General features: G+C 61.0%; 4 protein-coding genes and 3 long non-coding RNA genes across 7 annotated transcripts; 4 read left to right on the top strand and 3 right to left on the bottom strand.

Moving 5' to 3' along the window:
* LOC120412112 lies at window positions 1–480 on the top strand. The gene is made up of 3 exons (XR_005604751.1): window positions 1–118; window positions 244–281; window positions 373–480. It is a non-coding gene; the product is annotated as an uncharacterized LOC120412112 (long non-coding RNA).
* A 143-nt stretch (window positions 481–623) lies between these two features.
* LOC120412128 lies at window positions 624–6217 on the top strand. The gene is made up of 9 exons (XR_005604753.1): window positions 624–704; window positions 787–1996; window positions 2091–2258; window positions 2338–2417; window positions 2493–3569; window positions 3648–3689; window positions 3925–4209; window positions 4314–5584; window positions 5762–6217. It is a non-coding gene; the product is annotated as an uncharacterized LOC120412128 (long non-coding RNA).
* Window positions 6218–6983: 766 nt separating this feature from the next.
* On the top strand, window positions 6984–10158 carry PSMB6 (proteasome 20S subunit beta 6). The gene is given in 9 exon segments (XM_039572460.1): window positions 6984–7440; window positions 7862–7903; window positions 7905–7930; window positions 8861–8992; window positions 9072–9201; window positions 9506–9587; window positions 9590–9619; window positions 9622–9648; window positions 9942–10158. Coding segments are annotated over 9 exon segments (696 nt in total). The 5' UTR covers window positions 6984–7350; the 3' UTR covers window positions 10079–10158.
* A 110-nt stretch (window positions 10159–10268) lies between these two features.
* Window positions 10269–13553, bottom strand: SLC25A11 (solute carrier family 25 member 11). The gene is made up of 8 exons (XM_039572458.1): window positions 13402–13553; window positions 12733–12885; window positions 12283–12489; window positions 12090–12180; window positions 11748–11838; window positions 11556–11655; window positions 11391–11442; window positions 10269–10965 (listed from the first exon to the last, which is right to left on the bottom strand). Exons 1-8 carry the CDS (start codon window positions 13476–13478, stop codon window positions 10738–10740), a joined length of 999 nt encoding a protein of 332 aa, XP_039428392.1. The 5' UTR covers window positions 13479–13553; the 3' UTR covers window positions 10269–10737.
* A 67-nt stretch (window positions 13554–13620) lies between these two features.
* Window positions 13621–24898, top strand: LOC120412123. The gene is made up of 4 exons (XR_005604752.1): window positions 13621–13947; window positions 20123–20229; window positions 22487–22595; window positions 24202–24898. It is a non-coding gene; the product is annotated as an uncharacterized LOC120412123 (long non-coding RNA).
* PFN1 (profilin 1) lies at window positions 15559–18151 on the bottom strand. The gene is made up of 3 exons (XM_039572454.1): window positions 17980–18151; window positions 16381–16573; window positions 15559–15812 (listed from the first exon to the last, which is right to left on the bottom strand). The coding sequence occupies exons 1-3, from the start codon at window positions 18109–18111 to the stop codon at window positions 15715–15717; spliced, it is 423 nt and encodes a 140-aa protein (XP_039428388.1). The 5' UTR covers window positions 18112–18151; the 3' UTR covers window positions 15559–15714.
* SPAG7 (sperm associated antigen 7) lies at window positions 23274–25475 on the bottom strand. Its single transcript, XM_039572453.1, has 7 exons — window positions 25296–25475; window positions 24862–24929; window positions 24677–24765; window positions 24222–24306; window positions 24057–24146; window positions 23709–23865; window positions 23274–23503 (listed from the first exon to the last, which is right to left on the bottom strand). Exons 1-7 carry the CDS (start codon window positions 25444–25446, stop codon window positions 23373–23375), a joined length of 771 nt encoding a protein of 256 aa, XP_039428387.1. The 5' UTR covers window positions 25447–25475; the 3' UTR covers window positions 23274–23372.
* Between the last annotated feature and the right edge of the window lie 141 nt (window positions 25476–25616).

Raw genomic sequence — 25616 nt, 5'->3', positions numbered from 1 at the left:
TCTGCAGAATTCAAACCACTACTCCAGTATGACAGAGACTACTGCAGAAAGAGGTCGCAGTGCAGCGGTTTCAGAGGGAAGTTAAACTGGCAGTGTGATGCTTTCGGACCCTATGTCGGTACAGGACTTTGCATTTTGATTTGCCCCTTCTCCTCTAGGAAGGTCAGTTAGTGTTCAGCTTTTCAGGGGAGGTGTGAATGGTGGCTGTGTTACAGCATTGTTCTTTGCCTTTATTTCCAACAGGGAAAGCCAGATAGCAGCAGTCAAGTCGATGGAGCGAGGTGAGTGGCGACCCGTGGACAGGAGCTGTTATTGTTTGGGTGTCAGGTTCTGGTTCAGCTCCAAGCATCTGTTATTGTTTGAGTGTTTTAGGCCATCTGCTCATTATGCTGAACCCCCTCACTGACCAGCCGATGGACCCGGTTCGCCACTCTCGGGAGCCCTCCAGAAGTGTTACGGGACTCTTCGACGGAGCCTTTACCTCTTCCATTCAAAGGTGCTGTCCAGGCACCCTTGGGCAACGGCCGGGTAGTTGCGGTGAGTCGGGGAGCGAGGGAGGGAGGAAAAGCAAGGGTCAGCTCAAGTTTCAGCAATGCCACATTCCCTCGTCTCCTCTTAACCCAGGCATACCCTGCGACAGCGGCGTCAGCCTCGGAGCGCAGCCGAAGCGTGCGGCCCCAGGAGCCCGGCCTTCTTACGAGACGGTGAGTACAGGAGTTGTGGGGTTCTGACCCAGGTGCCGCTCAGTTCGTGCTCTGATGTTTGGTTTGGTTTTCTTTGTTGTAGCCGGCTGAGAGAGAACAGCCCGGCAACGGCAGGAGCTTCCTACACGGCGAGGCGGCCTTCGTTTGTGCCCGACAGGGATTCACATCTCCGGATGGCCGAGAGATAAGTCAAGGGTTACAATCCACAGAGGGGGTGAAAGCGGTGTGTCGGGTCGGGGCTTGCCGGGAGGGGTTTTTGAATCAGCTTTGGAGATGGGGATGTTCAAGAAGGGGCCCCTTAGGCCCCTTTAGGGCAAAGTCTCGCCTTTGATCACAGTGCTGAGGTGTGCAGGGCAGAGCAGTCCCAGTGTGTGTCACTTGTCTATAGTGCATTCTCTGTCTTCTGGGCGTCTTGCGTGTCTTTTCCCTTAGCCCTTTGAGGGGCTTATTGGAAAGGCCGGGGGTCATTCTCAGCATCTCTGATCTCTGCGTTCCTTGGCTCGGCGCTGATAGCGTCGAACCTTTGACTCGCCGTGCTTGGGGGCGCACTCGAATTGCACCTCTGTTTAGAAGCGTCGAGTCAGACTTCTTTTCAGGTCTTGTTCTGAGCTGTATCGACAGCTGTGCACCACAATGATGCATTATAGCAGGTTAGGACTCGTAAGCATGCAAATACAAGTGGAGGGTTCCACCTGTACGGTTCTCAGGCATCCATCTTTGCGGTTCTCAGAATAAGTCCTTCTGTTTGCATCTTCTTCCTCCAGTGTTCCTGGAGCCTCCTCGGCTCACCATCGGTCTGGCCTAGGTCATGTCATTTGGCATTCTCTTGATCCTTGTGATCGTTCTTCTGTCTAAGAGCTTTCTCTCCTTGTCATGTTCCCTTGTTTGTCATCTCCTGTGTCACGGGTGCCTGCTTGGGTTTGTCCCGGAGCTGCTCTGCCCTGCTGCATAGCCTGGTGTATGGATGTAATAGGACAAGGCCCAGGGACTTAAAATCTGTCATGTAGGGTGTAGTTTGGCCTCTAGATGGTATTCCTAGATTGACCCAGGATGGCTGGAGCTGTTAAGTTCTCATGCAGCCCTTTGAGTTTTGTCATCGCTTTCTTTCAGATGCAGACGGATTAAATCTGTGGCAGAGCACCCCATGCAGGCTGATGGGGTTCCTGCAGGAAGGTCGGTTACCGTCTGGTTTTGCTGAGAAGGTGTAAATGGTGGCTGTGTTACAGCATTGTTCTTTGTCTTTATTTTTAGGAGGTAAACCAGATACCAGCAGTCAAGGTCGATGGAGCGAGGTGAGCAGCAACTGGTGGGCAGAAGGAGTTGCTGATGCTTGGGTGACACCTTCTGGTACAACTCTAGGCATCTGTTACTGTTTGTATGTTTTAGGCGGTCCACTTGTTATTATGCCGAACCCCCTCGCCGACTGACAGATGGACCTGGCCCGTTGCCCTTGTGAGCCCTCTGGAACGATTACGGGACTCTGTGATGAACTCTTTCCCTTTTCCCCTCGAAGGCGCTTTCTGGGCGGCGTTCGTCAACGGCCGAGGAGTTGCGGTGAGTCAGGGAGGGAGGAGGAGCAAGGGTCCACTCCGGTTTTGGCAATGCCGCGTCACCTCGTCGCGTTTTTATGCAGGTATACCCCGCAATGACGGCGTCGGCCTCGGAGCACAGCCAAAGTGTGTGGCCCGAGGACCCCGTCTTTCTTAGGAGACAGTGAGTAGTGGGATTGTCGGGGTTTGGCCCACGTGCCACTAAGTTCACGCGCTGATGTTTGGTTTTCTTTATTAGAGCCGAGTGAGAGACAACGTCCTGGCGGTGGCAGGAGCTTCCTGGAGCGCGGGGCAGCCTTCCTTTGCGCCCGAGGAGGATTCACGTCCCTGGATCTCCGAGACATAAGTCGAGGGGATGAAAGCGGGGTGTCGGGTCGGGGCTAGCCGGGCAGGATTTTTGAATGAGATTTGGAGGCGGGGATGTCCAAGAAGAGGCCCCTAAGGCCCCATAAAGGGAAAGTCTCACTTTTGATCAGAATGCCAAGGTGCACAGGGCAGAGCAGTCCCGGTGTGTGTCACTTGTCTATTGTGCGTTCTGTAGCTTTTGAGCATCTCGTGTTGCGGGTCTTTTGTCTCTAGGCCTTTGAGTTGCTTCTGGGAAACGCTGGGCATTATTCTCAGCATCTCCGCTCTCAGCATTCTTTGGCCCGGCGCTGATACCCTCGATCCTTTGACTTGCGAGCTCAGGGGCACATCGGAATTGTGTCTCTCTTTAGAAACATCAAGTCGGATGTCCTTTCTGATCTTGTTCTGAGCTGTATTGACAGCTGTGCACTGCAACGATCCATTATAGGGGATGAGGACTTGTAAGAATGCAAAGATAGCTAGAGGATTCCACCCGTCCAATTCTCGGGCATCCGTCTTTGCGGTTCTCGGAATAAGTCCTTCTCTTAGCATCTTCTTCCACCAGGGTTCTTAGAGCCTCGTCGGCTCACCATCAGTCTGGCCTAAGTCATCTAATTCCTCATTCTCTCGGTCCCTGCCATCATCTTGCCAAGAATTTCCTCTCCTCTTTGTGTCCCATCGTTTGTCATGTCCTGAGTCACGGGTGCCTGCATGCATTTGGCCCAGAGCTGCTCTGCCCTGCTGCACAGTTTGGTGTATGGGTGTAATAGGACAAGTCTCGGGGACTTGAAATTTGTGATGTAGGGTGTAGCTGGGACGCTAGATGGTATTACTGGATTGACACAGAAGGGCTGGAGCTGTTAAGCTCTCATGCAACACTTTGACTTTTGTCATAACCTTGTTTCAGATGCGGACGGATTAAATCCGTGGCAGAGTGCCCCATACCAGCTGAAGAGGTTCCTGCAGGAAGGTCGGTCACCGTTTGTGTTTGCGGGGCAAACGTAAATGGTAGCTATGTCACAGCACTCTTCTTTGTCTTTATTTTTAGGAGGTAAAGCCAGATATCAGTGGTCAAGGTTGATGGAGCAAGGTGAGCGGTGACCGATGGACAGAATGAGTTGCTATTGCTTGGGTGTCAAGTTCCAGTACAGCTCTAAGCATCCATTGTTGCTTGTGCATTTTAAGCGGTACATTTCGAAGATGTCCCTGCCCAGGGTGCCGAGTGGGCGCAAGCTTAAGGTCGAAGTGTGGCATACTTCAATTGGAGCAGGGAGCTTGTGGGTTTAGAGTCCCTTAGCGTGTTTTTTTGCTTTGTTTCTTTGCAGGTGCTGCCGCTGCCCTGGACGTGCCAAGGAACAGAGGCGAACAGATGAGTCGGCATGTAGGCGGGGCGACTAATAAGCGAGCGGTATGCGGCGGCTCGCTGAGCGTGTACATTTTCCTATTGCAGGTATCCTCCGGGAAATCCCCAGAGTCAAATGAAGATTTGAGGTGAGCTGGGGCGGCGGTTTGGAGGAGCCCCTCCATGATTACTCTTCTGCAGTCACGTTTCCTGTTCTGTCATCTTAGCTACTGTGAGCAGCTGCAAAGCTGAAGCTTGGAAATGGCAGGTAAGCGATGAGCCTCGGCAGTTAGGAGGGAGCGGGGCGTTGTGGAAGGGGTCGCTTTCAGGCCATCTTGTTGCAGTCTGAACTTTCTTTCTGCATCTTTGCAGCCGCCGAAGAGGACCGCAGGGAGCGTATCGACGTCTGTGGTGCCCACGCGTTCTTTTCCGTTGAGGATGGATTTTGCCCGCTCATCTTCCAAAAGCTAAGTGTTGGGACTGGTGGTCGGGAGTAGTGAAAAACCTTTGGAACCGCAGGAGGCAGTTTGAAGTTAGCTTAGAGGAGAGGGCTGTAGCGGGACAGGCCGCTGGGAAGTAAAGGGAGAGGGTTTTTCCTCGGCATCGCCCAACCCTTCACTGGGCAGGGCAGTTCTGACCCGTCTCTGCATTCTCGCGAGCTTCGTGTCATCGGCCTTCTTCGAGTCTCGATGTCGTGGGCGATCTTTTTGCCTGGGGAGCTCGCCTTTGGGTCCGGAGCAATCGGCCCGGTCACTCGGTGGTTGTCGCCTCCTTCTCTAGGCCTACCGAGCTTCTTGAGCATCCTCTTAGCGGCTTTGTCGCTAACTTCTCTTAAGGAGTTACGTTGCACTGTCGCGTGCTATTGCCATAGAGCTGCCTTTCCGTCGGCATCATCGGTCTCTGGCTCATCTTGCGCTAGGAACCTTGGGTCCGTTAGGTGAAACTGCTGGGCGATTTCGAGTCGTGTCTATGTTACGCGGTTTGTGTCTGTCATGTTGTTTGTGTGCATCGGCTTCTGTGTCACAGGGCTTTGTTACATCTTGATGCTTTGTTGGTGTTGTTCCGGACCGTATTGGCCATACTCTACTCGCATACGTTCCCGGATCGGGCTTATTCCGGCCTCTTTACTTTTTTACTTTTGGAGACTGGAGGAAGTACACAAGATGTTCTCATCTGTTTTCCTTCTCGGTTTCAGTACTGCCTTCTTTTCGCGTGCCGTTCCCTTGGACTTCTATAGGGAGGGTATCAGACCCTCCCCACGTGACTGCGGTAGTTCGGTAGGTTCTGTCGCCTCGAAGCCTATTGGGCTCGAGAATTAACCTTCCAGAGCGTCATCTCGAGCCCTCGCATCATCTTTGCTTATATTTGGTGTGCGCCGCTCGGGGTCAGAGCCACCCTGCCCCGGCACGTAGAGTCACGGTTAGGTAGAACAGTTACAAAACTTAATGGTTTGTCTCTTTTCTATGGGGTTTTGGGCAGAAATTTGCGGGCTCTGCGTGGGGATAACTCCTAGCTGTCGGCCGCTCGTGGACTGCCTCACGTTGTCTCGCAGGTCCCCGAGGCAGCTTCGGCTCTCCGCAGTCACCGAAGCTACTGATTTTCCCGGAATGTACCGTTCGACATTGAGGAACAGCGGCCAGCAGGTGTGTCGAAGCGTCTTCGTCAGTAGAGGGTTTTGAGTAAGGGCTGCAGCGTGGGTGTAAGCTGCAGGGCGTGTGACTGCGTTTGAGGGTTTGTCTGTCTGCGTCTGCTTGTGTCTGTCTGTGAGAGTGCGCGCGTGGAATGGTTCTAACCTTGTGTGGATGATTTTTGCCTTTCAGGTTTTTTCAAACCTAACCCTAACCCTTTGCCAGTTTTGAGGGGACAACTGGGGGTGCCCTAGTTCCCGGCAGCTTTTGTCTGCGACGTTCACAATTTTAGGAGGTGGAATCCTGTTATTGCCAAAAGCAATATCCCCTTTTGTGCCGTGGGCACCTGGCTGCGAACGATGGCTCCTTCCTGCGGGAAGGAAATCCTGGAAACCCGGTTTCTCAGGGACAGGTGAGAGGTAGCTCTCGAGGGGTCAAGTCCAGCCAGAGCCCTGAGCTGCCCAACTTCCTTTCCTGTGGAGAAGAACCATCCTCCCAGCCGGGCCCCAGGTGCCGAAATTTCTGCTCTGCCTCGGAATTTATGTACGGGCCGGGACCGCTCCCTCGTGAGAGACCGGTTGTCGGGGCGCGCGTAGAAGCGCTGCGAAATGTACGGGAACAGCTTGATTTAAACTCTTAGAATGCTGAGTGTTGGGCTTTTCCTTCAATTTAATCCTCTGAAATGAGTGAAAATGGGGTGGTTTTCCTCAAGTTAAATTAAATAAATGGGTTCCTCCCTTTAATTTAATCCTCTAAGATATCAGAAAAAAAGAGTTTTCACTGCTCTTTCCATCTCTCAAATGATGGGAAAAGGGGGATTTTTCTCTCCATTTCAACCCTTAAGAAGGAGGGACAACAGGGCTTTCCCCTTAATTTAGACCCTAATATGATGAACACGGAGGGCTTACCCTCAATCTAAACCCATAAAATGGCATGGTGAATGTTTTTCCCTTATTTTATTTTTAGCGAAAACAAATGGAAAACGGGATTCTCTGACAACTGGTATCCCTAACATCCTGGAAAAGGCAGGTTTTCCTTCAATTGATACCCTTAAAATTGCAAGTGAAGGGAGATCCTCCCCGGTTTAAATGCGGACAATAACAGAAAAAGGAATTTTTCCATTTATTTAAACCCCTTTTTCTCGTTGTATCGGCCGTTTTATTCTGGAGGGGCTGAGGGCACTTCAGAGGGACTGGGGGCACTGCGGAGAGACTGACACGATGAAATCTGAAGGGTAAAGGAGAAAGATTCCCCCTATGCCCCCCCCCCCCCCGCTGCTCCGCCTGCTCAGGTGCTGCCCCTTGGCCTTTTCTTTGTCCCTCGGCATTTTGTTGGAGCTACGTTCCATGACCAGGTACATCCGGGTGCTCCCCCAGCCCCTGCGCGATGTTCCAACCATCCTTCCTTGAGAGGCCTCCCGGGACTCCCCGCTCGGGCCCTGCCCACCAGCAGCTCCCTGCTCCCGTCGGCCCAGATCCGCCTCCCCGCAGTCAAGCCCCAGCAGCAACCGCCCCCTCCTCATCCTCGCCGGTCAGACCGGGGGCCACTGCACGGGGTGGACGCGAGGGGGGGCGAAGCCGCGCGCGAGGAGAGGCGGGCGTGGGAATTCCAGGTCGGGGGAGAAAGTCGGGGGATTTTTTTCCGAGAAAAAACACGACCGCCGCTGCGGGCGCCACGCTGCCGTAAAGCATGGCTACCGCCCCGCCGCTCCTGCCGCGCTGACGTAAAGCATCGAGCCAGCCGCGCCGTGCCGACCAGGCTGCCGTAAAGCGCGGGGGAAGATGGCGGCGGTGACGGTGTGGGAGCCGCGGGCCGCGTCAGGCCCCGCCGGGCTGCACCGGGAGTGGACGGCGGAGCCCGTCAGCACCGGCGTGAGTGGGCCGAGGGGCGGCGGGGGACCCACTTGGAGCGCTGCGGACTCGCGATGGGCGAGGAGGGATGGAGATGTTACGGCCCAGGAGAACCCGCCACGGGGTGGAGGGGGGCGGGCTGGGGGGCAGAGGGTCTCCGATGTGTGGCTGAGGCTGGACTTGGGGCTGGGTACGGGGCAGAAGGGGCTGGCGGAGCGGAGAGTTTCCCAAAGGGTGCGGGAAGGGGAATATGGGTCAGAGGGACCCCCCGGAGGGGGGTACTATGGGGCACGGGGTGGTTTCTCTGGGGAGGGAGGAGTTGCTGTGGGTCGGGGAGTTCTGCGGAAGGGGGTTTCTGTGGGGCCGCGGGGTAGTTTCTGCGGGGCAGGGGCTGCTGTGGGGCAGGGACTCGCAGCGCAGCCCCTCCCTTCCCTCCCCCCAGACCACCATCATGGCCGTGGAGTTCGATGGAGGCGTCGTCATCGGGGGCCGACTCCCGAACCACCACCGGGTGAGCGCCACGGGCCGTGACGTCCTCAGTGACCTCACGGGGAGTCCCGGATCCTGTCATGGGGTTGTCACTCTTGTCATGGCGTCACCGTGACGTCACTGGGAAGCCACCCCTAAAGCTGTGGGCAGGGTCCCAGATGTCTCAGGTATCAATGTCACACCTGACAGGCATTTTCCATCACCAAAATCAGCTAAGAATCCTTTATTTATGTGGAATAAGTCCTGCAAAAGCATTCTCAGGTTGAAGCTTGTGTTCTCGGTCCCAGTCTTTGGATTTCTCTCCAGGGATCCCATTTTTCAAACCATTTTTCCTCTTTTCAGGGGAGCTCTCAAATCCCAGAGAACCATTCCCCGGTGTGGTGGTAAAAATTTGATTTAAATCCCGTGTGTTAAAATTGCCCAATCCAAAGGGTTTCCTGAAATCCTTCTCTGTCCCATAATTCTCAATTCATCTGTAAAATATGGGACGCTTCCCACACTATCATTGTTATAAGTTTGAGTCCATTATATGGAAAAATTCTTTCCGATGCCTCAGATCTTTGAGCAAAACCTGAATTATTTTTATTGATTCCATCCTGGTAATCTTATAAAATCCGTTTCCCATCGTTTCCCGGGGCTTATCCTGGGCTTTCTGGGATTTCCTGCCCTATTTTTTTTTTTTTTGCTCATTGGCACAGCAAATGCCACATTTCTAAGTCCCTTGCCTGTAAAACCCAGCGCTTTGTGCCCAATGAAATTCCGGCATCTTTTTGGGACCGACGCCTGCTTTCCGGGGGTTTCTCAGCACCTCCAGCTCGTCGCTCCTCTTGCGGTGTCACCCTGGGGGGTTGTTACAGTAATATCACGCTGCTGTCACCCAGTGCCTGTTGCTGTGGTGTCACCTCCAGCTGCCGGGGGGCCGTGGAGGTGACATCACCACGGTGTCCCGCAGGTCCTATGTGGCCAACCGGGTGACGGACAAACTGACCCCCGTCCACGACCGAATCTTCTGCTGCCGCTCGGGCTCGGCAGCCGACACGCAGGCCGTGGCCGACGCCGTGGCCTATCAGTTGGCCTTCCACAGGTATCCCCCGTGGGCGTGGGGCAGGGCCGGGGGGGCTGTGGGGCCAACCCCCGGCCCCACACCTGGCCCTGCCCCACAGCGTGGAGCTGGAGGAGCCGCCGCGGGTGCGCACGGCCGCCCGCCTCTTCCAGCAGAGCTGCTACCGGTACCGTGAGGAGCTCAGCGCCGGCATCATTGTCGCTGGCTGGGACCCGCGGAGGGGGGGACAGGTGCGCTCCCTTCAGTCCCGGTGTCCCCCTTCTGTTGCCCTGCAGCATTCCTCTTTCTGCCCGAGCATGTCCTTGTTTCCACCCTGGAGTGTTCTCCTTTCTGCCCTGGAGCGTCCCTCCTTCTGTCCCATAATATCCTTTTTTCCGTCTGGGAGTGTCTCGCTCTGCCCCACGTCTCCTTCTGCCTCCCGGTATCCCCTTCTCTGCCCCACAGCACCTACTTCTGCCCTTCAGTCCCCCCTTAGTGCCGCACAGCCCCCTCCTTTGCCCCACAGCACCCTACAGCCCCCCCTGTGCCCCCCAGGTATACATGGTGCCAATGGGAGGGCTCCTTCTGCGCCAGCCCTTCGCCGTGGGGGGCTCGGGCAGCTCCTACATCTATGGATTCCTGACGCCACGTTCCGGTCTGGGATGAGCCGCTCCAGTGCCAGGAATTCGTTGCCCGTGGTGGTTTGGGGGATACTGGAGAACTTGGGGGCGGGGGGGTGGAGGGAAGGATCCTGAGAGGGATCTTGGGATCCTGGGAGAGGATTTGGGGGCACAGAGGAGTGTGGCTGGCATCGAGGGGTTTGGGGGTGGCCCGGGAGTGGATTTGGGGAACACGGAAGGGTTTGGAAGGTCCTGGAAGAGGATTTGGGGGCACAGAGGAGTTTGGGCAGTGCTGAGGGGTTTTGGAGTGTCCCAGAGGAGGATTTGGGAACACGAAGGTCTTTGGGGGTCCCTGACCCATGTTCCCCTAGCGCTGGCCCTGGCGATGGTGCGGGACGGCTCCAGCGGAGGCGTCATCAGGCTGGCGGCCATCACCGAGGAGGGGGTGGAACGGACAGTCCTGGCCGGCTCTGACCTGCCCTGGGGTGATGGTGGCCCGCCTGTCTGAGGGAGAGCTCCTCCTGGGACCCCCGAATTTGGTGGGGGAAACAATAAATGGCTCCGCTGCCTCTGCTGGATGTTCTTGGGGTCCGGCTTTGGCATCCCCTCCTGTCACCCCTGATCGGGGTGAGGCCACACCCACAGTGCGACAGACACAGACCCCGTCCCTGGTGCGACAGAGATAAAGCACCCCCCAATGTCTGTAGGTCTTGCTTTAATTATATGATCACGATCCATGATTCATTAACAAAGCACAAGGTCGAGGGTGCTGGGGGAAGAGAAGGAGGCGGAATCTGGGGGGGCTCCTGCCCCGCATTTTGAACTTGATATTGGCTGGTAACAAAACCCCCAGAGGGGCGGGAGGGGAGCACAGGGGGAGGGTGCCCTACACTGTCTCTAGGGCTGCCCCATAGGGACAAGGCATCCCCTGTTGTCCCCGTGGGAGGGATCCAGCACCCCTGTCAGGCCCAGGGCCCCTTCATAGAGCCCCAGGGATCCCTATAGCCCCAAGGAGTGGGTCATGCACCCTTACAGGGCACAAGACCCCTCCACAGGGCCCCAGGGCCACTTCATAGCCTTGACGGGGGCCAGGCACTCCTATAGAGCCACCTCCCCAGAGCACCTAAGGGAGAGGTCAGACCCCCCCCAAAGCCCCTTCGTGGGGGGTCAGGTGCCCCTACAGAACCCACAGGATCGGGTTGGATCCCCCCAACCCCCCCACCCACTGGGGGGAGGGGGTGTAGGCGCTGAGAAGAGCCGCTGGTACCACTTGTTCATCTGCTCGAGAAAGATGAAGGTGAGCACGGTGTGGGGGCCCAGGCGGGCGTAGTAGGGGGTGAAGCCCTTCCAGAGGCTGAAGAAGCCTTCATACCGCACCACCTTCAGCAGCACATCCTGCGGGGGGGGGTGGGGAAGAGCAGTATGTCAGGGGGACCCCCAAAATACGGAGAAACCTTCTGAAAAACAACATGGATGCTCTCCCAAAAGGATGGGGAGCTTTCTTGAAATAACACGCACACCCTCAAAATGATAGGGAATCCTCCCAAAACTATGAGAAACCTTCCAAAAATGAGGGATCCCCACCCCACCAAAATAGTGGGGAGCCTTCCCCAAATGCCAGGGGAGAGCTCCCCAAAATTACGGGCATCTCCTCAAAATGACCTGAATTTCTCCGCCACCTCCAATGATGTGGAACACCCCCAACATGGTGTGAAACCCCCCGCATGAAAGGGGACTCCTCCCAAAATTGACAGAGGAGCCCCTCCTAAATTGTTGGGGACTCCCAAACGGTGTAGCCCTCCTAAACCCTGCTCACTCACCAGCCCGTTGCGGTACTCGGGTTTCCCATCTATTGTCCGCATGTTCTGGATCCTGTTGGGAAAAATTTAGGGGCAAACCACGACGTTTTGGAGTGGAGTGACCACGTGTCACATCTGTGATTATCTAAAGGGGAGCGGGGGACCCCCCCCCCAAAATGAACCCACCGGGTCTTGACGATGTCGACGGGCATGGAGGCGGCCGTGGTCACCAGCCCACTGATCATGCTGGCGCAGAAGTGGCACAGGATGTCATCGCGGAAATGCCCTGGGGGCACCCCAAAACATCAAAGGGGAATGGGGGGGAGACGGCCCCAGGATTTGGGATTTCCCCACGGCAGACCCCCACCCTGAACTCACCAGAGTCAAGCAGGAATTGTTTGGACTGGGAGTAGGAGGCAAGCTGGGCAGCGTTGACCACCACGGCACGGGCCATGGTGGGAATACAGCCCTGGGAGAAAATGGGGTGGTTGGGTGAGTCCTGTGCACCTCTAGACCCCACCACATCGCCCCCTGCATCCCCGCTTTCCCCCCCAGACCCCGCTCTCCTCCTCACCACAGCGAGGATACGGAACTGGGGTGGGAGGCGGGAGTGTGGGGGACACCCGGCTTCCCCCCCATAGCGTGAGGCCAGCCCCTGCACCCCTGGGAAGGCAGCAGGGGAGTCATGGAGGATCTCAGGGTCCCCCAGCCCCCACCTACCCTCCACAGCGTGAGCACCCCCTCCTCCCTTGCCATCCTCACAAGGGCGTCGAACACATTGCGATACCCGCGGCGCTCACCAGGGGGCAGCCTGGGATTTGGGGCAAAAGAAAGGAATTTTGGTAAAAAAAGCATACTTGGGGGGGAGGGGTGGAAGGGGGCACAGGTATTTTTTGGAGGATTAGGGGCTCACCTGCCGTCAGCTGTCATGCGGATGAGGGCCACCTCAGCTGGGGTCCCCACGAAGGCCCCCGCGGCTCCTGCTGTCATGCCCATGGCTGCCTTGGCCAGGAACGGAGGGGGGGTCCCATCAGCCCCCCCAAAACGCTCCAGGAGGACGCTGTAGATGCCCAGGCGCGTGGTGGTGTAGGTAGCTTGGCGAAGAAGCCCTGCCGAGAGCCTGGGGGAACACAGAGAATGGCAGGGGTCCCAAAAATGGGAGGGCAGGAAAGGGTCACAAAGCTTGCAGATGCTTGGGGTTTTGAGGTTTTGGGTGGTCTGTACCCCACGTAGATGACCGGCAACCTCTTGTAGCATGGGATGGACCCCAGGGTGTCCAGGGACGTGGGGTTTGGGGGTTCAAGAGATGTCCCAGGGAATTGGAGGTTCAGGGTGGTTGCAGGGTGTTTTGGAGGGCCCGTACCCCGTGTAGATGCCCCTCAGTCCCTCGTGGCGTAGGATGGACCCCAGGGCGTGCAGGGACGTCCGGTACTCACGGCCCTTGGCCCCGGCCCCGCTCAACTGCATCCGGTTCTTCACCAAGTCCAGGGGCTGCACGAAGACTGTGGCCCCCATCCTAAAGAAAGGGGGTCAGGGAGGGTCAGGGGGACCCCAAAAATACTCACACCGCTCTCCACAGCCCCCCAAATCCACCCACAGCCCTCTCGGAGGAAACCTGGGGTGAGGAGGGAGTCTGAAGGAGTTTTGGGGATCTCTGGCGGGGGGCACAGGGAAGTCTTGCGGGGAGCTGGATGGGATTTCGGGAGGTTTGAAAGGGTTCAGTGGGTTTGAATTGATTTTGGAGGGCACTGGGGCTTGGGGGGGTCTGAAGGGGGCTTGGGGAGCATTTGAGGGACTCAGAAAGAATTGGGGCGGCTGTGGGGGGCAGGCAATTGGGGATCGGGGGGAGCTAAAGGATGGGGGGGGCTGAGGGGTTAGGAGGGGCATCGGGGGTGGTTTCGGCGGCTGAAGGGAGTTTAGGGGCGAGCTGAAAGGTCTGGGCGGGGGAATCTCGGTTTGGGAGTGCGGGATCGCGGTTTTGACGGGGGGACATATCTCGGTTTGGCGGGGGTGGGGTGGGGGGGGCTCTCACCCGGCCAGGCCGCCGAAGAGAAACTTCACGGACTTCGGGGAGGTCTTGGGCCTCTCAGCCGCCGGCGCCGCCGCCATCGCGGCCGGGCCCTGGTACCGGGGGCGTGGGGGGCGCGCGGGGTCCGGCACCGGCGGCGCCCCAAGGTGACTCGGGGGGGGGGGGGGGCCGCGGCGCCAGTGCGCCTGCGCGAGGCGCGTGCGCGGCGCCGGGGCGGGGGCCCCGCGCAGGGAGCGCGGCTTTGCGGAGCAGCGCCGCCTCTGAGGGGAGCGGGCGTGGCCGCGCGCCCCAGGGCGCGTTCCCTCCTCACGCCTCTGATTGGTGGGAAGCGTTTAGGCGGGAAGAGGAATTGTTCAGTAACCCAGGGGATTGGCTAGGGCGGAAGCAGGTGCTGAGTAGCCTCGCCCCTCTCTCGCGAGATTCCGCCATCTTGGGGGGCTTGAGAGGAACCGGTGGCGGCGGGAGGGGTCGGCGACCGGGACTTCCCGCACTCGGTCCCGCCGCTGCTCAGCGCCGTGGGGTGATGCCTCGCCAGTCCTGTTCCAGCCGGTGAGTGCTGGGGGGTACCGGGACGCACTAGGAGATGTTGGAAAGCATTTGGGACACTGGAGGGCGCTGTCAGGCACTGGAAGGCTCTGTGGGTATGCTGGGAAGCACTTTGAGCGCACTGGGGGTCACTGGGAGGCACTTCGGGTGCACTGGGGGTCACTGGGAGGCTCCTTGGGTGCGACTGACGGGCACTGGGGGGCAGTGGAGGCAGTCTGGGTCTACTGGAGGGCACTGGGGGCATTCTTGGGTGCATCGGTCAGCACTGGGGTCCCTCGGAGTCCCCGTACCCGTACTGGTACCTCCCACTAACCCCTACTATCGATTCCAACTGGGAGTCACTGGTGAGGTACTGGAGACCACCCCCATCCCTAGCACTTCTATTCCCCTCCAAACCCTGTCCCTCCTCTCCAGCCCCCCCCCCCGCCCCCCCCGCAGTTTTGGGGTCCCCTCAGGTGTTGAGGGTTGTCGGGGACACCAGAGGGCAGACGCTGTCAGGGATGACACAGGTGACACCACCATCCTGCAGGTGTCAGGGTGCTACAGGTGACGCGGTCACCTGGACACGGGGTGGGAGGGAGGCAATGACACTGTCCTACAGGATGTAGGGGTGCCATGGCTCCACAGGTGACAGTGATGGGGTGCTGGTGTGCCCCAACCTCACAGCCATGGGGGTCACCTCATGGTAGGGGCAAAGGCACGCAGGGGGCCCCAACACCTGAGTCCCTCCATGCTGGGTGAGGGGGTCGGAGGGATTGACACTCCATCCGGCCCACGGCCCAACTCCCGATACCCCAATTCCCCCCGTGGGGCAACTGCGGGCCCTTCCCCCCCACGTCCGTGAGTCAGACGGGGGGAGGGGGGGGAACAGGAAGCGCCGGAGCCACCACGTTGCCCTTATATGGACTCGATGGCACCGGAGCCGCTTCCTCCTGCCCGGACGCCTGATCCTGCCCCACATCACCTTCCCACATCCCCATCTCTGCCCTACGCCACCTTCTTCACCCACATCAGCCTCCCCATCTCTCTCTGCCCCACCCCATCCCCCCACATCCGCACTGCTGCCCTTCATCACCCCATCCCACCAACCTCCCCAATCCCCACCTCTGCCCCATATCACCCCATCCCACCAACCTCCCCAATCCCCACCTCTGCCCCACACCACTGCCTGAACACCTGGGGCCCCCCCTCACAATTTGCCAGAATATCTAAAGTTCCTGCCCCCCAATTCCCCACAGGCCCTTTCTGTTCCTCCCAAATGTCCCCCGCCCCCTTATTCCATCTTGCCGCCCCCCCAGCTGCTGTCTGGACCCCCAACTGACTTCCCCCCTGCTGCTGGTGCAGCCCCTGCCATCAGTGCAGCCCCCCAATAAAGCCTCTGCCTCCAAACTTTGCCTCCTGAGAGTCTGGGGGGAGGTCACGGGGCGGGTGCTGAGGCGTCACCCCCGCCCCATCGCGGACTTTGTCCCCCTGGGGCATGGCAGCACCCTTGGACCCGGGTATCCGGGGAGGCCTCCCCCGCCCTGGGTGGAGGGCAGGACCGCGCCCCATGGCCCCGGCCGCGCATCGAGGTTCCCCACAGCACCCAGATCCCTGAAATCCCCGACCCGCAGCGACTCCCCACAAGGGCACTTTATTGCTGCCGGCAGCGGGGATCGGGGTGGTGACAGAGGAGTTGAGGATGGGGTCCTGCTGGTCCCTGGCGGCTCCTGCTGGTCCCTGGGGGTCCAGGGGTCCCCGAGGGGGTCCCGGGGGTCCCCCCAAGCCCCCTCAGTACTGGCTGCGCCGCAGGTGATTGGCCATCTCATAACATTTCTTGTTGACGCAGCCACCGTGGACTCCCTCCTTGCCCATGGCCAGCACGATGGCTGTGGGGGTAGGGGCATAAGGTGGGGGGGCGTCATTCCCAATCCCCCAAAACCCCCATCAATCCCCAGACAGACAGAGGGGAGAGGGGCAGGAAGCAACAGATGGGATGAAGGGACCCCGGGACAGGTAATCTGGGGGGACTTGGGGCAAGGGGGAGGGGGGACATTAACGGGAAGCAGGTCAGGGGTGACACAGGTGAGAGGGCAGCAGGTGACGTGGCCAGGTAGAGTTGTGTGGGGAGAGGACACAGAGTGACATGGGGGCGGGGGGGGGGTATCTGGGGAGCAACAAGTGCTGGGGGTGACACAGTGAGGCCATGAGATACGTGGGGGGCACGTGCGGAGGCTTGGGGTCACGGGGGGTGACAGGAACAGGTCAGGAGGTAATAAAGGGTGACAGGAAAGTGTGGGGGTGGGGAGTGATACAGGGTGATGGGGTGGTTCCAGGGGGAGGTTCCTCTTGTTGGTGATTTTGAAGGTGGAGGGATCACAGGGGAAGGGGATGGCAGGGGGTGTGCTGGGGAGGGTGATGGGGGTGACACGGGGGTGGTTCCAGGGGGCCCCTCACTTTTGTTGGTGATGGCGGCCGTGATGTTGAAGGTGGGCGCTCCGGCAGCCCCCTTGGTGCGCAGGTCCATGCTGTGCTCCCCCTCCACCAGCAGCGAGTCCCGGATGACGGAGCAGCGCAGCCCCCCCAGCGTCAGTCCCTGCACCAGCAGTGGCCCCCGCTCGGGGCCCACCAGTGCCGCCACCTCCGCTGGCTGTTGGTACAAGGGTCAAGGGGGCACCCCAAAAACAGACCCCAGACCCCCAAAACCCACTCGTGACCCCGTAAAGAACACAGCTGTCTGGGGACTGCCATAACTCCCCCTGCTCAAGGTCCATCACTTTTGCAGGCCGGACAAGGGTGGGGACAGGTCAAGAGGACCCCAAAGGCCCACCCAGGGACCACCAAAACCAAACGCAGACGCCAAACCCCCGGGCAGGGCCCCTACAGGGCACTCGGCAAACAGGGACTCTCATAACTCCCACTCCATGACCATAAAAGGGACCCAGGTGTCCTGGGATCCCCATTACTCCCGGCAGGGACCCCACGTCTGACCCCTGATCCCCAAGGGAACCCCAGTAGAGGATCCGAGGATCCCCGTAACCCCCCAAAACTCGAGACCCTCCAGGGCCAATGCTTCCACCAGCTACCACGGGGGAGAACAGGTCAGGAACCCCAAAAACAGCCCCCCAGGAACCCCATAAGGGACCCCTCAAACGAACCCCCCAGGGACCCTACATTTAACCCAGTGTTAACCCAGAAAGCCCCATCGGGACCTTAAGTCCAGGGACCCCCATGAGCCCCCCCCCATAGTCCCCCGGGTGGCCCAGGCGTCCTGCGACCCCCATGACTCCCCCGTGACCCGCAACCTGTGACCCGTGGGCCCTGGGGGACCCCCGTAAATCCCCCATGACCCTACACAGGAACCAGGGGTCCGGTAGCTCCCCTTTCCCACCATGGGCCTCCCCAAACTTCTCTCCTCCCCCCCCCATTTCCGTGGGGGGAAGTGGGGAGGGGGGAGGGGGGGTGCGCGCGCGCCGCCCCTCCCCCACAGGAAGCCCCGGCCGCCCCTCCTCCACCGGGAAGTGGCCGCATTCCGTGCATTTTTAGAGGGTTTTTAAGTGGGGAGGGGTTCCTCCACCCCCCCCCCCCCCCACCTCCCCGACTAGAGCCCCGCCATTCACTTAGGGGACCGCAATAAAATAGATGGGAAGTGGAGAGGGAGGTCGTCCAACCACGTGGTGTTCGCCCATCCCCCCTTCCCCGGCCGCCTGCGACCCCCCCAAAGTGCTCGAAACGGGGTTAAGGAGGGGACTGCCTCGCCGCCGGGACCCCCCCCGGCCCCAGAGCCCCCCAGCACCGGCCCTCCCCCGGCACCGGGTCCCCGGGCATGGGCAGCGCCCGCGCCGCCGCCACCCCCCCAACCCCCCGCGCTCCACGCTGGCGCTTTTGCGTTTTTCTCCCTTTTTTGTCCTTCCCGGAGCCCGTCGCGGGAGGGGCGGGGGGGGTCAGCCCCGCCCCTCAGCGGCCACTGGGTCCCCCCGCCCTCCGCGCGCTTGGGCGGGAAACGCCTCGGCGCGCTAGCCCCCCCCCCCACCCCCGCCAGTCCCGGCCTCTCACCGTGATATTGGCGAAGGTCTTGCCGGGGGCGGCGGCCCAGACGGCGGGGGTGTCGCGATAGCCGACGATTGCGGCATCCTGGCAGGTGCCGTCCGCCAGCAGCGTCTCCACGTAGGGCGCCCACCCGCTCATGGCGGCGGCGGGCGGGCGGGCGGGGCGGGGAGGCGTGGCCTGCCGCGGGGGGCGGGGCTGCGCCTGGGAAGGGGCGGGGTTTTCGTCCGGCGCCGGCGCAGTGCGACCCGAGCGCGGCGGCGGCGGAGAAGCGGCGGCGGCGCCGCGCGGCGGTTTTCATAGGGGACGGCAGGGGGCGGGGCCTGAAGGGGCGGGGCCTGAAGGGACGGGAACGCCCCGCGCGTCCCGGAGGGCGCGCGGCGATGGGGGGGGGGGGGGGGGGCTTTGTATCGCGACCCTTCCCTCATTGTCGCGACGTCTTCCTCCCATTGCGATCCCCCGCGTTGTCCCAGCCCCCACTGTTATCGCGATGCCCGCACTCCCATTATTGTGAACCCTTCCCTTATTGCGCCCACACCTCCCCTCAATGCAATCCCCTCGTATTCTGGATCCGGCGATTATCACGACGCATCGGCCCCCGTTATTCAAACACCCCCTCAGTATCCCGACACTCGCTTCCGTTATTCCGACCCTCCCCGTTACCTCGACCCCCACCCCTTATTGTGCCCCCTCTCCCCCGTTAGTCCGACTCCCCCCCCGTTATCGCGACAGCCCCGCGGTTATCGTGATCCCTCCCGACTAATAACGAATCCCCCGTTATTGCGCCACCTCCCCCTATATTGTGAATCACGGTTTTTCTGATACACACACGCCCTTATCGCGACACCCCGCCCCGCGCTGGGCCCTACGTGCAGCCCCGAACGGGGGTCGCTAGCGGGGGATGGGAGTTCAATGTGGGTCTGGGGGTGCAGGACTCCCGCCCCTCCCCCCGTGGGTCGCGGTTTGACTCAGACCCGGGCGGGACTTTCCGGGGGGAGGGGGAGGGGCAGCGGTTTCACTTCCTGCCCCGGAGTGGGGGAGGGGTCCGGCGGTTGAGGACAGGGAAGGGGGAGACCAAGGCGTTCGGGATCGTCTCTCCCCGAGGGGGGCCGAGGGTGCCACGACCCCCAGTGCCGGATTGGGGGGGTCGAGGGCTCGTGAGGGCGTCCGTTCCACCCCCCATAAAAGGCCCGGACCCGCCCCCCCGGCGAGAAGTTCCCCGGGAAGTGGTCAAAGCCACCGCCCCTCCCCCACGCTGTGGCGCCCATGGGGCTGAGTCGCCCCCCTCCCCCCCTTCGGTAGTCCTTCGGGGTTGAACTCCCCCCCCCGCAAAGGACCTTCTGCACCCCCAAAACCTTGTCCCCCCAATTCACCCCCTCCCCTTCTGGCTGGGGCTGTTTCTCCCAGGGCCTTCAGGCGGTGCTCCAGCCCCCCGGCTGGGGGTCGTGTTATCGTGACCTTTAAGGGGGGCTAAAAATAGCCCCAAAGCCAGGGGGAGACGCCCAAGGACCATCGCCAAGTGCTACCAGCCCCGGGCACTTGGGGCACCACCCCTAACCCCCAGCAGGGGCTCAATTTGACCACGGTCCCTCCAGGGGAGAGGGGCAAAGAGAAGGGGATAAATTATCCCGGCGGCCCCTGTGGGGGAGGTGGAAGGGTCCCAGGCAGAGGCAGCACTGGGTGAGAGGGGCCTGGACCCGCCCTGGGCCCCTTTCAATGTCCCGGGTGCTGGGGAGAGGGGTCTGGGCTCACTCAGGGTCCCCCGTGGGATGGGGGGACATAGGGCCAGCTCAGGGCACCTGGACACAGGGGTTCCATCCCGGGAGCTGGGGGGGGGGGGCCTCTGCGGAGTCCAGGGTCAGGCTGGGATGCCCTTGACCTTGGCTTTGACCCCTGGGTCCCCTACCCCACACAGCCATGTCCATCCAGAAGATCATGGCCCAGGAGATCCTAGATTCCCATGGGAATCCCACAGCAGAAGTGGATCTGTTTACAGCCAAGGGTGTGGAGGGGCAGGGGGGGTGTTGGGGTGGGGGGCTCATGGGGGGGTTTGAGGACTTGGAGGAGGCTCAGGGTTGTGGTGGAATGTATCAGGAGTGCTGGGGACGTGGAGAGTCCCAGGGCAGGCAGTGACAGTCCCCTCCTACCCCAGGATGGTTCTGGGCAGCTCTTCCCAGTGGAGCCTGCACTGGGATTCATGAGGCCCTGGAGCTCCAGGATGGGGATGAGAGCCGCTACATGGGCAAAGGCGGGACTTTGGTAAGCTGGGACCTTGAGAAAGGGGGAAAGTGGGCACAGCCAGTGACCCCCAAAAACATTCAGGGACCCCCAAGACCCTGAAAGTCCCAAGGAGGTACCCTAAAACCCAAACAGATCCCCCCCAAGAGCCAACAATCCCTCCAGTGACCCCCCCAATGGTCCAACCAGACCCCTCGAGAGCCTACAACAACCCCAAGACCCACTTGGGTCCTCCAAGAGCTCCCAGGATTCAAATAGATCCCCCATGATCAGCTGCCTCCCCCGCAATGACCCTCCAAGACCCAACTGCATCCTCTACACCCCCACCCAAGACCCAACTGCATCCCCTAAACCACCCCTCAACACCCATCTCATTCCCCCCAAGACAAAACAAGCCCCCCAACCCTTCCCACATCCCCAAATCCCCACGTGTCAGGTCAGAGGTCACACCTTCTGCCCCCTCCAGGGGTCCTGAAAGCCATGGAACACATCAACAAGACCCTGGGCCCAGCTCTGGTGGAGAAGGTGCATGTGAGGGAGGGGCAGGAGGAATTGGGGGACACTTAGGGGTAGGCAGGGAGGCCGACACTCCCTCCCCATACCCCAGAAACTCAGCATGGTGGAGCAGGAGAAGATCAAGGTCACGACTGAGATGGACGGCACCGAGATTGGTTGGGTTTTGGGGTCACATCATGAATTTGTGGTAATTAGAGAGAGGTCATGGGGCAGTGGGGCAGGGGTGAGAAAGGGCAGGAGGTGGAGGGGGGGCACCTGGACACCTGGGTCCATCTGCCTTTGGAGGGAGGGCAATTAAGGGGGGTGGTCTTCAGGCCTGGATGCCCAGGTCCCCTTGGCCAAGGGTCAGCATTGAGCGTGTCCACGTATGGGGTCCCTGTGGTCTCTGGAGGGATTTGGGGGACCAAGAGCGATTTGGGTCCTGGTTGCCCCAGGTCTGTCTCTGCTGGGGTGGGGGTTCAGGGGAGATTTGGGGATTCAGGGGGAATTTAGGCCCAGCTCCCTGGGTGCCCTTCCAGCGCTGGAGCTTCTGAAAGCAGCCATTGGGAAGGCTGGGTACATGGACGAGGTGGCCATCGGGATGGACATGGCAGCCTCTGAACTCTGCCATGAGGGCAAATATGACCTGGACTTCAAATCCCCCCCTGGATCCCAAGCTCTTCATCACTGGGGAGCAGCTGGGGCAGCTCTACCAGAGCTTCATCAAGGACTACCCTGCTGAGCACTGGGATGAAACTGAGAGGGCACTGGGAGGGACTTCGATGGCACTGGGAGGGCACTGGGAAGGCACTGGGAAGCAGGGGAGTGACACTGAGAAGGACTGCGACGCACTGCAGGGCATTGGGATGACCTGGAATGGACTGGGGCGTAACTGGGAGGCACTGGAAAGGCAGCTGGGGACTCTGATAGCTGATACAAGGCCGTGCCCAGGGCCGCAGGGTGGTCAGTCCCTCTCCCACACCCCCAGGTGACTGGGCCATATTGGTGCACACTGGTACATCCTGGTGGCTGTTTCCCCACCATGGTGTCAGTTGAGGACCCCTTTGACCAGGATGACAGGGACGGCTGGAAGCAGTTCTTGACACAGGCGGACATCCAGGTGGTGGACAATGATCTGACAGCGACCAACCCAAAACTCATCGCACGGGCGGCCAAACTGCAGGCACGCAGCTGCCTCCTGCTCAAGGTCAACCAGATCAGATTGGTCACCAAGTCCATCCGGGCGCGAGTCCTCCGAATCCTCGTGCAACTCCCTGTGCAAATGCCCCGCACCGAGTCCATGCAGGCGTGATCCTCGTGTGACCCCACACCCTTGCGCGGGGGTCATCGTCCCCGCGTAACCCCCTCGTTACGGAGTCCATCCGGGTGTGAGCGCACGTGCAAATCCCCCACAGCTGAGGCCATCCAGGTGTGACTGCACACACAAATTCACACAAACTCTTGTGAAGACCCTGACCACGGAAGCCATTCAGGCTGAGTCTGTGCAAACCCTCCTGCGAATCTCTGTGAAAGCCCCCGGCTCACCGTGTCCATCCAGGCGCGAGTGCGCAGGCAAATCCTTGCACAAACCCTCGGGAAAAGGCTCCTTGGGAAGAGGCCTTGTGCAAACTCATACGAGGCAAGGCCTCTGCACAAAAATCTCTCATGGAAATGCCCCTCATCATCCAGTGCAAAGCCCTTGTGTGAAAACCTCAGGCACAACCCTCATCCCAGCTCATGTCCCCATGTCACCTCCCGTGACCCTGCCTGTGTACCTCCACAGGTGCAAGCTGGCCCAGAGCTACAGCTGGGGGGTCATGGTGAGTCACCGCTCGGGCGAGACTGAGGACACCTTCATTTCGGACCTCGTCGTGGGGCTCTGCGCTGGCCAGGTGAGTCCCAGCATGCCCTGTCACCCCCTGTTCCCCCATGACACCCTCCGTTGTCCCCCATCCCCCCCCAGATCCAGACGGGGGCTCCCTGTTGCTCGAAGCGCTCAGCCAAGTACAACCAGCTGATGAGGCGAGGGGTCTCCACGTCTGTGTCCCCTCCCTTGTCCCCAAATCTGTGTGCGTCCCCCCTTGTCCCCACATGTCCCCAGGGGTCCCTGCTGCCTCCATGTCCCCACATCCCCCACAGAGAGCTGGGGGGGTGCCCAAGCCCATCCCCATGTCCCCCCCAGGAGTGTCCTTGTCCCTGTGAGTCCCACATGTGCCCCCGCCCCTTCCCCAACCCCCCCACGTCTGCTGACCCCTGGATCACCCCCATGTCACCCCACTGAGCTCTCATCCCCCCCAGGATTGAGGAGGTCCTGGGGGATGGGGCCAAGTTCACGGGGCGCAAATTCCAAAATCCCAAGGCCACGTAGGACGGGGAGAGGCAGAGAGGCCCACCCTGCCCCCCCCGCCAAGGGGTTCCCCCCACTTCGTGAAGTAAACTTCATGAAGTACCAGGAGCTCCCCACTCATGCTTTGTTGGGAGCGGCGGGACACGCACACACACAATCTGGGATATGGGGGTGCCCCCCCTCACCACAACTGCCCCCCAAAACAGACATGGGGACCAGGCCAGGAGATGAGGTGCTTTATCACCCCTGCTGTGCATCCCTGTCACCCTCCCCCACACTGTTAAATACCCCCGGGGGCTACAGCCCCCCCACCACCCTCCTATCACACAGAGGGGCCCCCGGGGCCCCCCCCGGCCCCGCCCTCGTCCTCCGCCTGCCGCAGCCGCTTCTTGGCCCGGATCTCGTTCATGGCCTCTTCGATGGAGCGTGTGTCCCGCTTGTTGGCCACCGGCACTGGGGGGGCACAGGGTGGAACCAGGTGGCTGTGACTCCCACAGCGACCCCCCAGCCCTCCATCGAGAGCCTAGGTATTTGGGTGCCCAAAACTCCCCCGGGAAGGGATCCAGGTATCCAGGACACCTCCAGGCCTCCTGGACCCCGGGGACCCTCCTGGACCATCACAGACTCCCTCGGGACCTCCCCAGGACCCCCTGCTCACCACAGCCATACGCCTTGTTGGCCTCCATGGTGCGGGCAGCAGCTTTGGCGGCGTCGGAGCCGATCAGGTGCCGATATTTGTCTTTGTAGTCGTTGGGGGGACCCGGGGGGGCCGGGCCGCGCTCAAGCTCCGCCTCCTCCTGCTGTGCCGCCAGCTCCTGGGGGCAAGGCGTCAGCAACAAGCCCCGCCATACACCACCCGCTCAGGCCGCACCCACCAAGCCTGTGCCACACCCATATAAGCCCTGCCCCCACTGTGAGTGCATGCCACACCCATCTGGCCACGCCCTGTTGGGCCCCACCCATATCGCAATTAAGTCCCGCCCCACGGCCACTAAGCCCCGCCTACCCGGAGGCGACGCCGCTCCTCAGCTCGGGCCGGGTCCCACTCCTCGCCGCGCCGATACGCGTCCAGCTCCTCGTCCGACGGCGCGAACTCCTGGGGACACTGGCATCGCCCTGTGTTCCCTCACCTCCCCTGGTCCTCCCCACAGTGTCTCCCGCCATCCCCCACCTTTTTGAACACCATTACGTAGCGACTGTCCTCGTCATCTCCAAAGGAGAAGGATGTCAGCCCGGCCACCTCCGCCACGTCGTGCCTGGGGGAACAGGGAACTGCTGGCACTGGGGCTCCCCAGAGGGGTCCTTCCCCCCCTCACAAGGGTCCCCAACTGCCCCAGAGTACAGCTGCCATCCTGGTGTGCTCCTGTCCTGCCCCGTGTCTCCAGTGTCCAACGCCAGTGTTCACAGTATTGCCCCAACAGTGCAGCCATAGTTTCCCCAGTGCCCCCAGTATCCTCCCAAGTGCCCTCCCATCCCCACGTCCCTCAGGGTCGCCAATGTTCTCCCAAGCGCTCTCAGTGTCCCCTCTGCCCCGCCCCTGCCCTCCCAGTGTCCCCCTAGTGCCCCGCAGAGCACACAGTACTCCCCCAGTGCCCACCTTCCCAGTGTGCCCAGGGCCCCACTCACAAGATGCTCCTCTCAATCTTGTTCATGGGCTGGAACCGGCGCCGAGGCTCCCCGGTGGCCTGGATGAACTGGGACACCTCCTGCTCCATCTGGGGATACACGGGCAGTCCAGGGGGGCCCAGGAATTTGGGGGGGCCCATGAAGAGTGGCCCGAAATGCCCAGTGATGCCTGTCCCCCCACTCACCCTCTTTCTGAACTCGACCTTCTGGCGCTTCTCCTGCTCCTGCAGCTTCTTCATGCGAGCGGCTTGTTCTGGAGCGGACAGGGAGGGTCAGGTCGGCAGCGACCCCCCCCAGAACCTCCGGGGGGCGGAGGGGGCCGGGCCAGCACCATCCCGGGGATGTCACTGAATGGGCGGGGCGTGACCTGGGATGGGCGTGGCGTGGGGCGTGGCCAGACCCCCCCTCCCCCCGTCAATCAGGAGAGCAAGCGCGTGCACAGAGAGGGAGCGGAGCCAGCAGCCCGCGCGCGGCGGGGTCTCGCGTGAGGGTGGGCGCCGGGAGTGGGGGGGGTTGCGAGGGCGAAGAGCCGGGACGCGCCGCTCCCCGCCCCGACCGGTCGGTGCCCCCCCCCCCCGCCTTCCCCCGGTGCCTCCGCGTCCTCCCCAGCCCCGCTGACCCCGCGCCCGGCGCCGCGTCTCGCCGTCGGCGGCGGCGGGCGGCCGCTCCATGGAGCTCAGGATGGAACCCAGCAGGTCCAGCTCCGCCATCTTGCGACGGGGCGATGCGTGACGCCGCGCGCGGGCCGCGGCCCCGGCGTCTTGCGTCATCGCGTCGGGGACGTAGGAGGGCCCGGCCTCTGGGGAAAGGGGCGGGGCGTTCTGGAGAGGGCGGGGGACTGGGCGTGGCCTCGCCGCAAAGGGGCGTGGCCTGGCCTTTAAAGGGCCCGCCGGGGTCTGCCCGTGAGGGGCCGCCACTCCCCGTCCCCAACAATGTCCCC

The sequence above is a fragment of the Corvus cornix genome, unplaced genomic scaffold (genome assembly GCF_000738735.6).
Source record: "Corvus cornix cornix isolate S_Up_H32 unplaced genomic scaffold, ASM73873v5 scaffold14, whole genome shotgun sequence".
Classification (NCBI taxonomy): Eukaryota; Metazoa; Chordata; class Aves; order Passeriformes; family Corvidae; genus Corvus; species Corvus cornix.
This window is presented reverse-complemented; position numbering and strand designations above follow the sequence as displayed.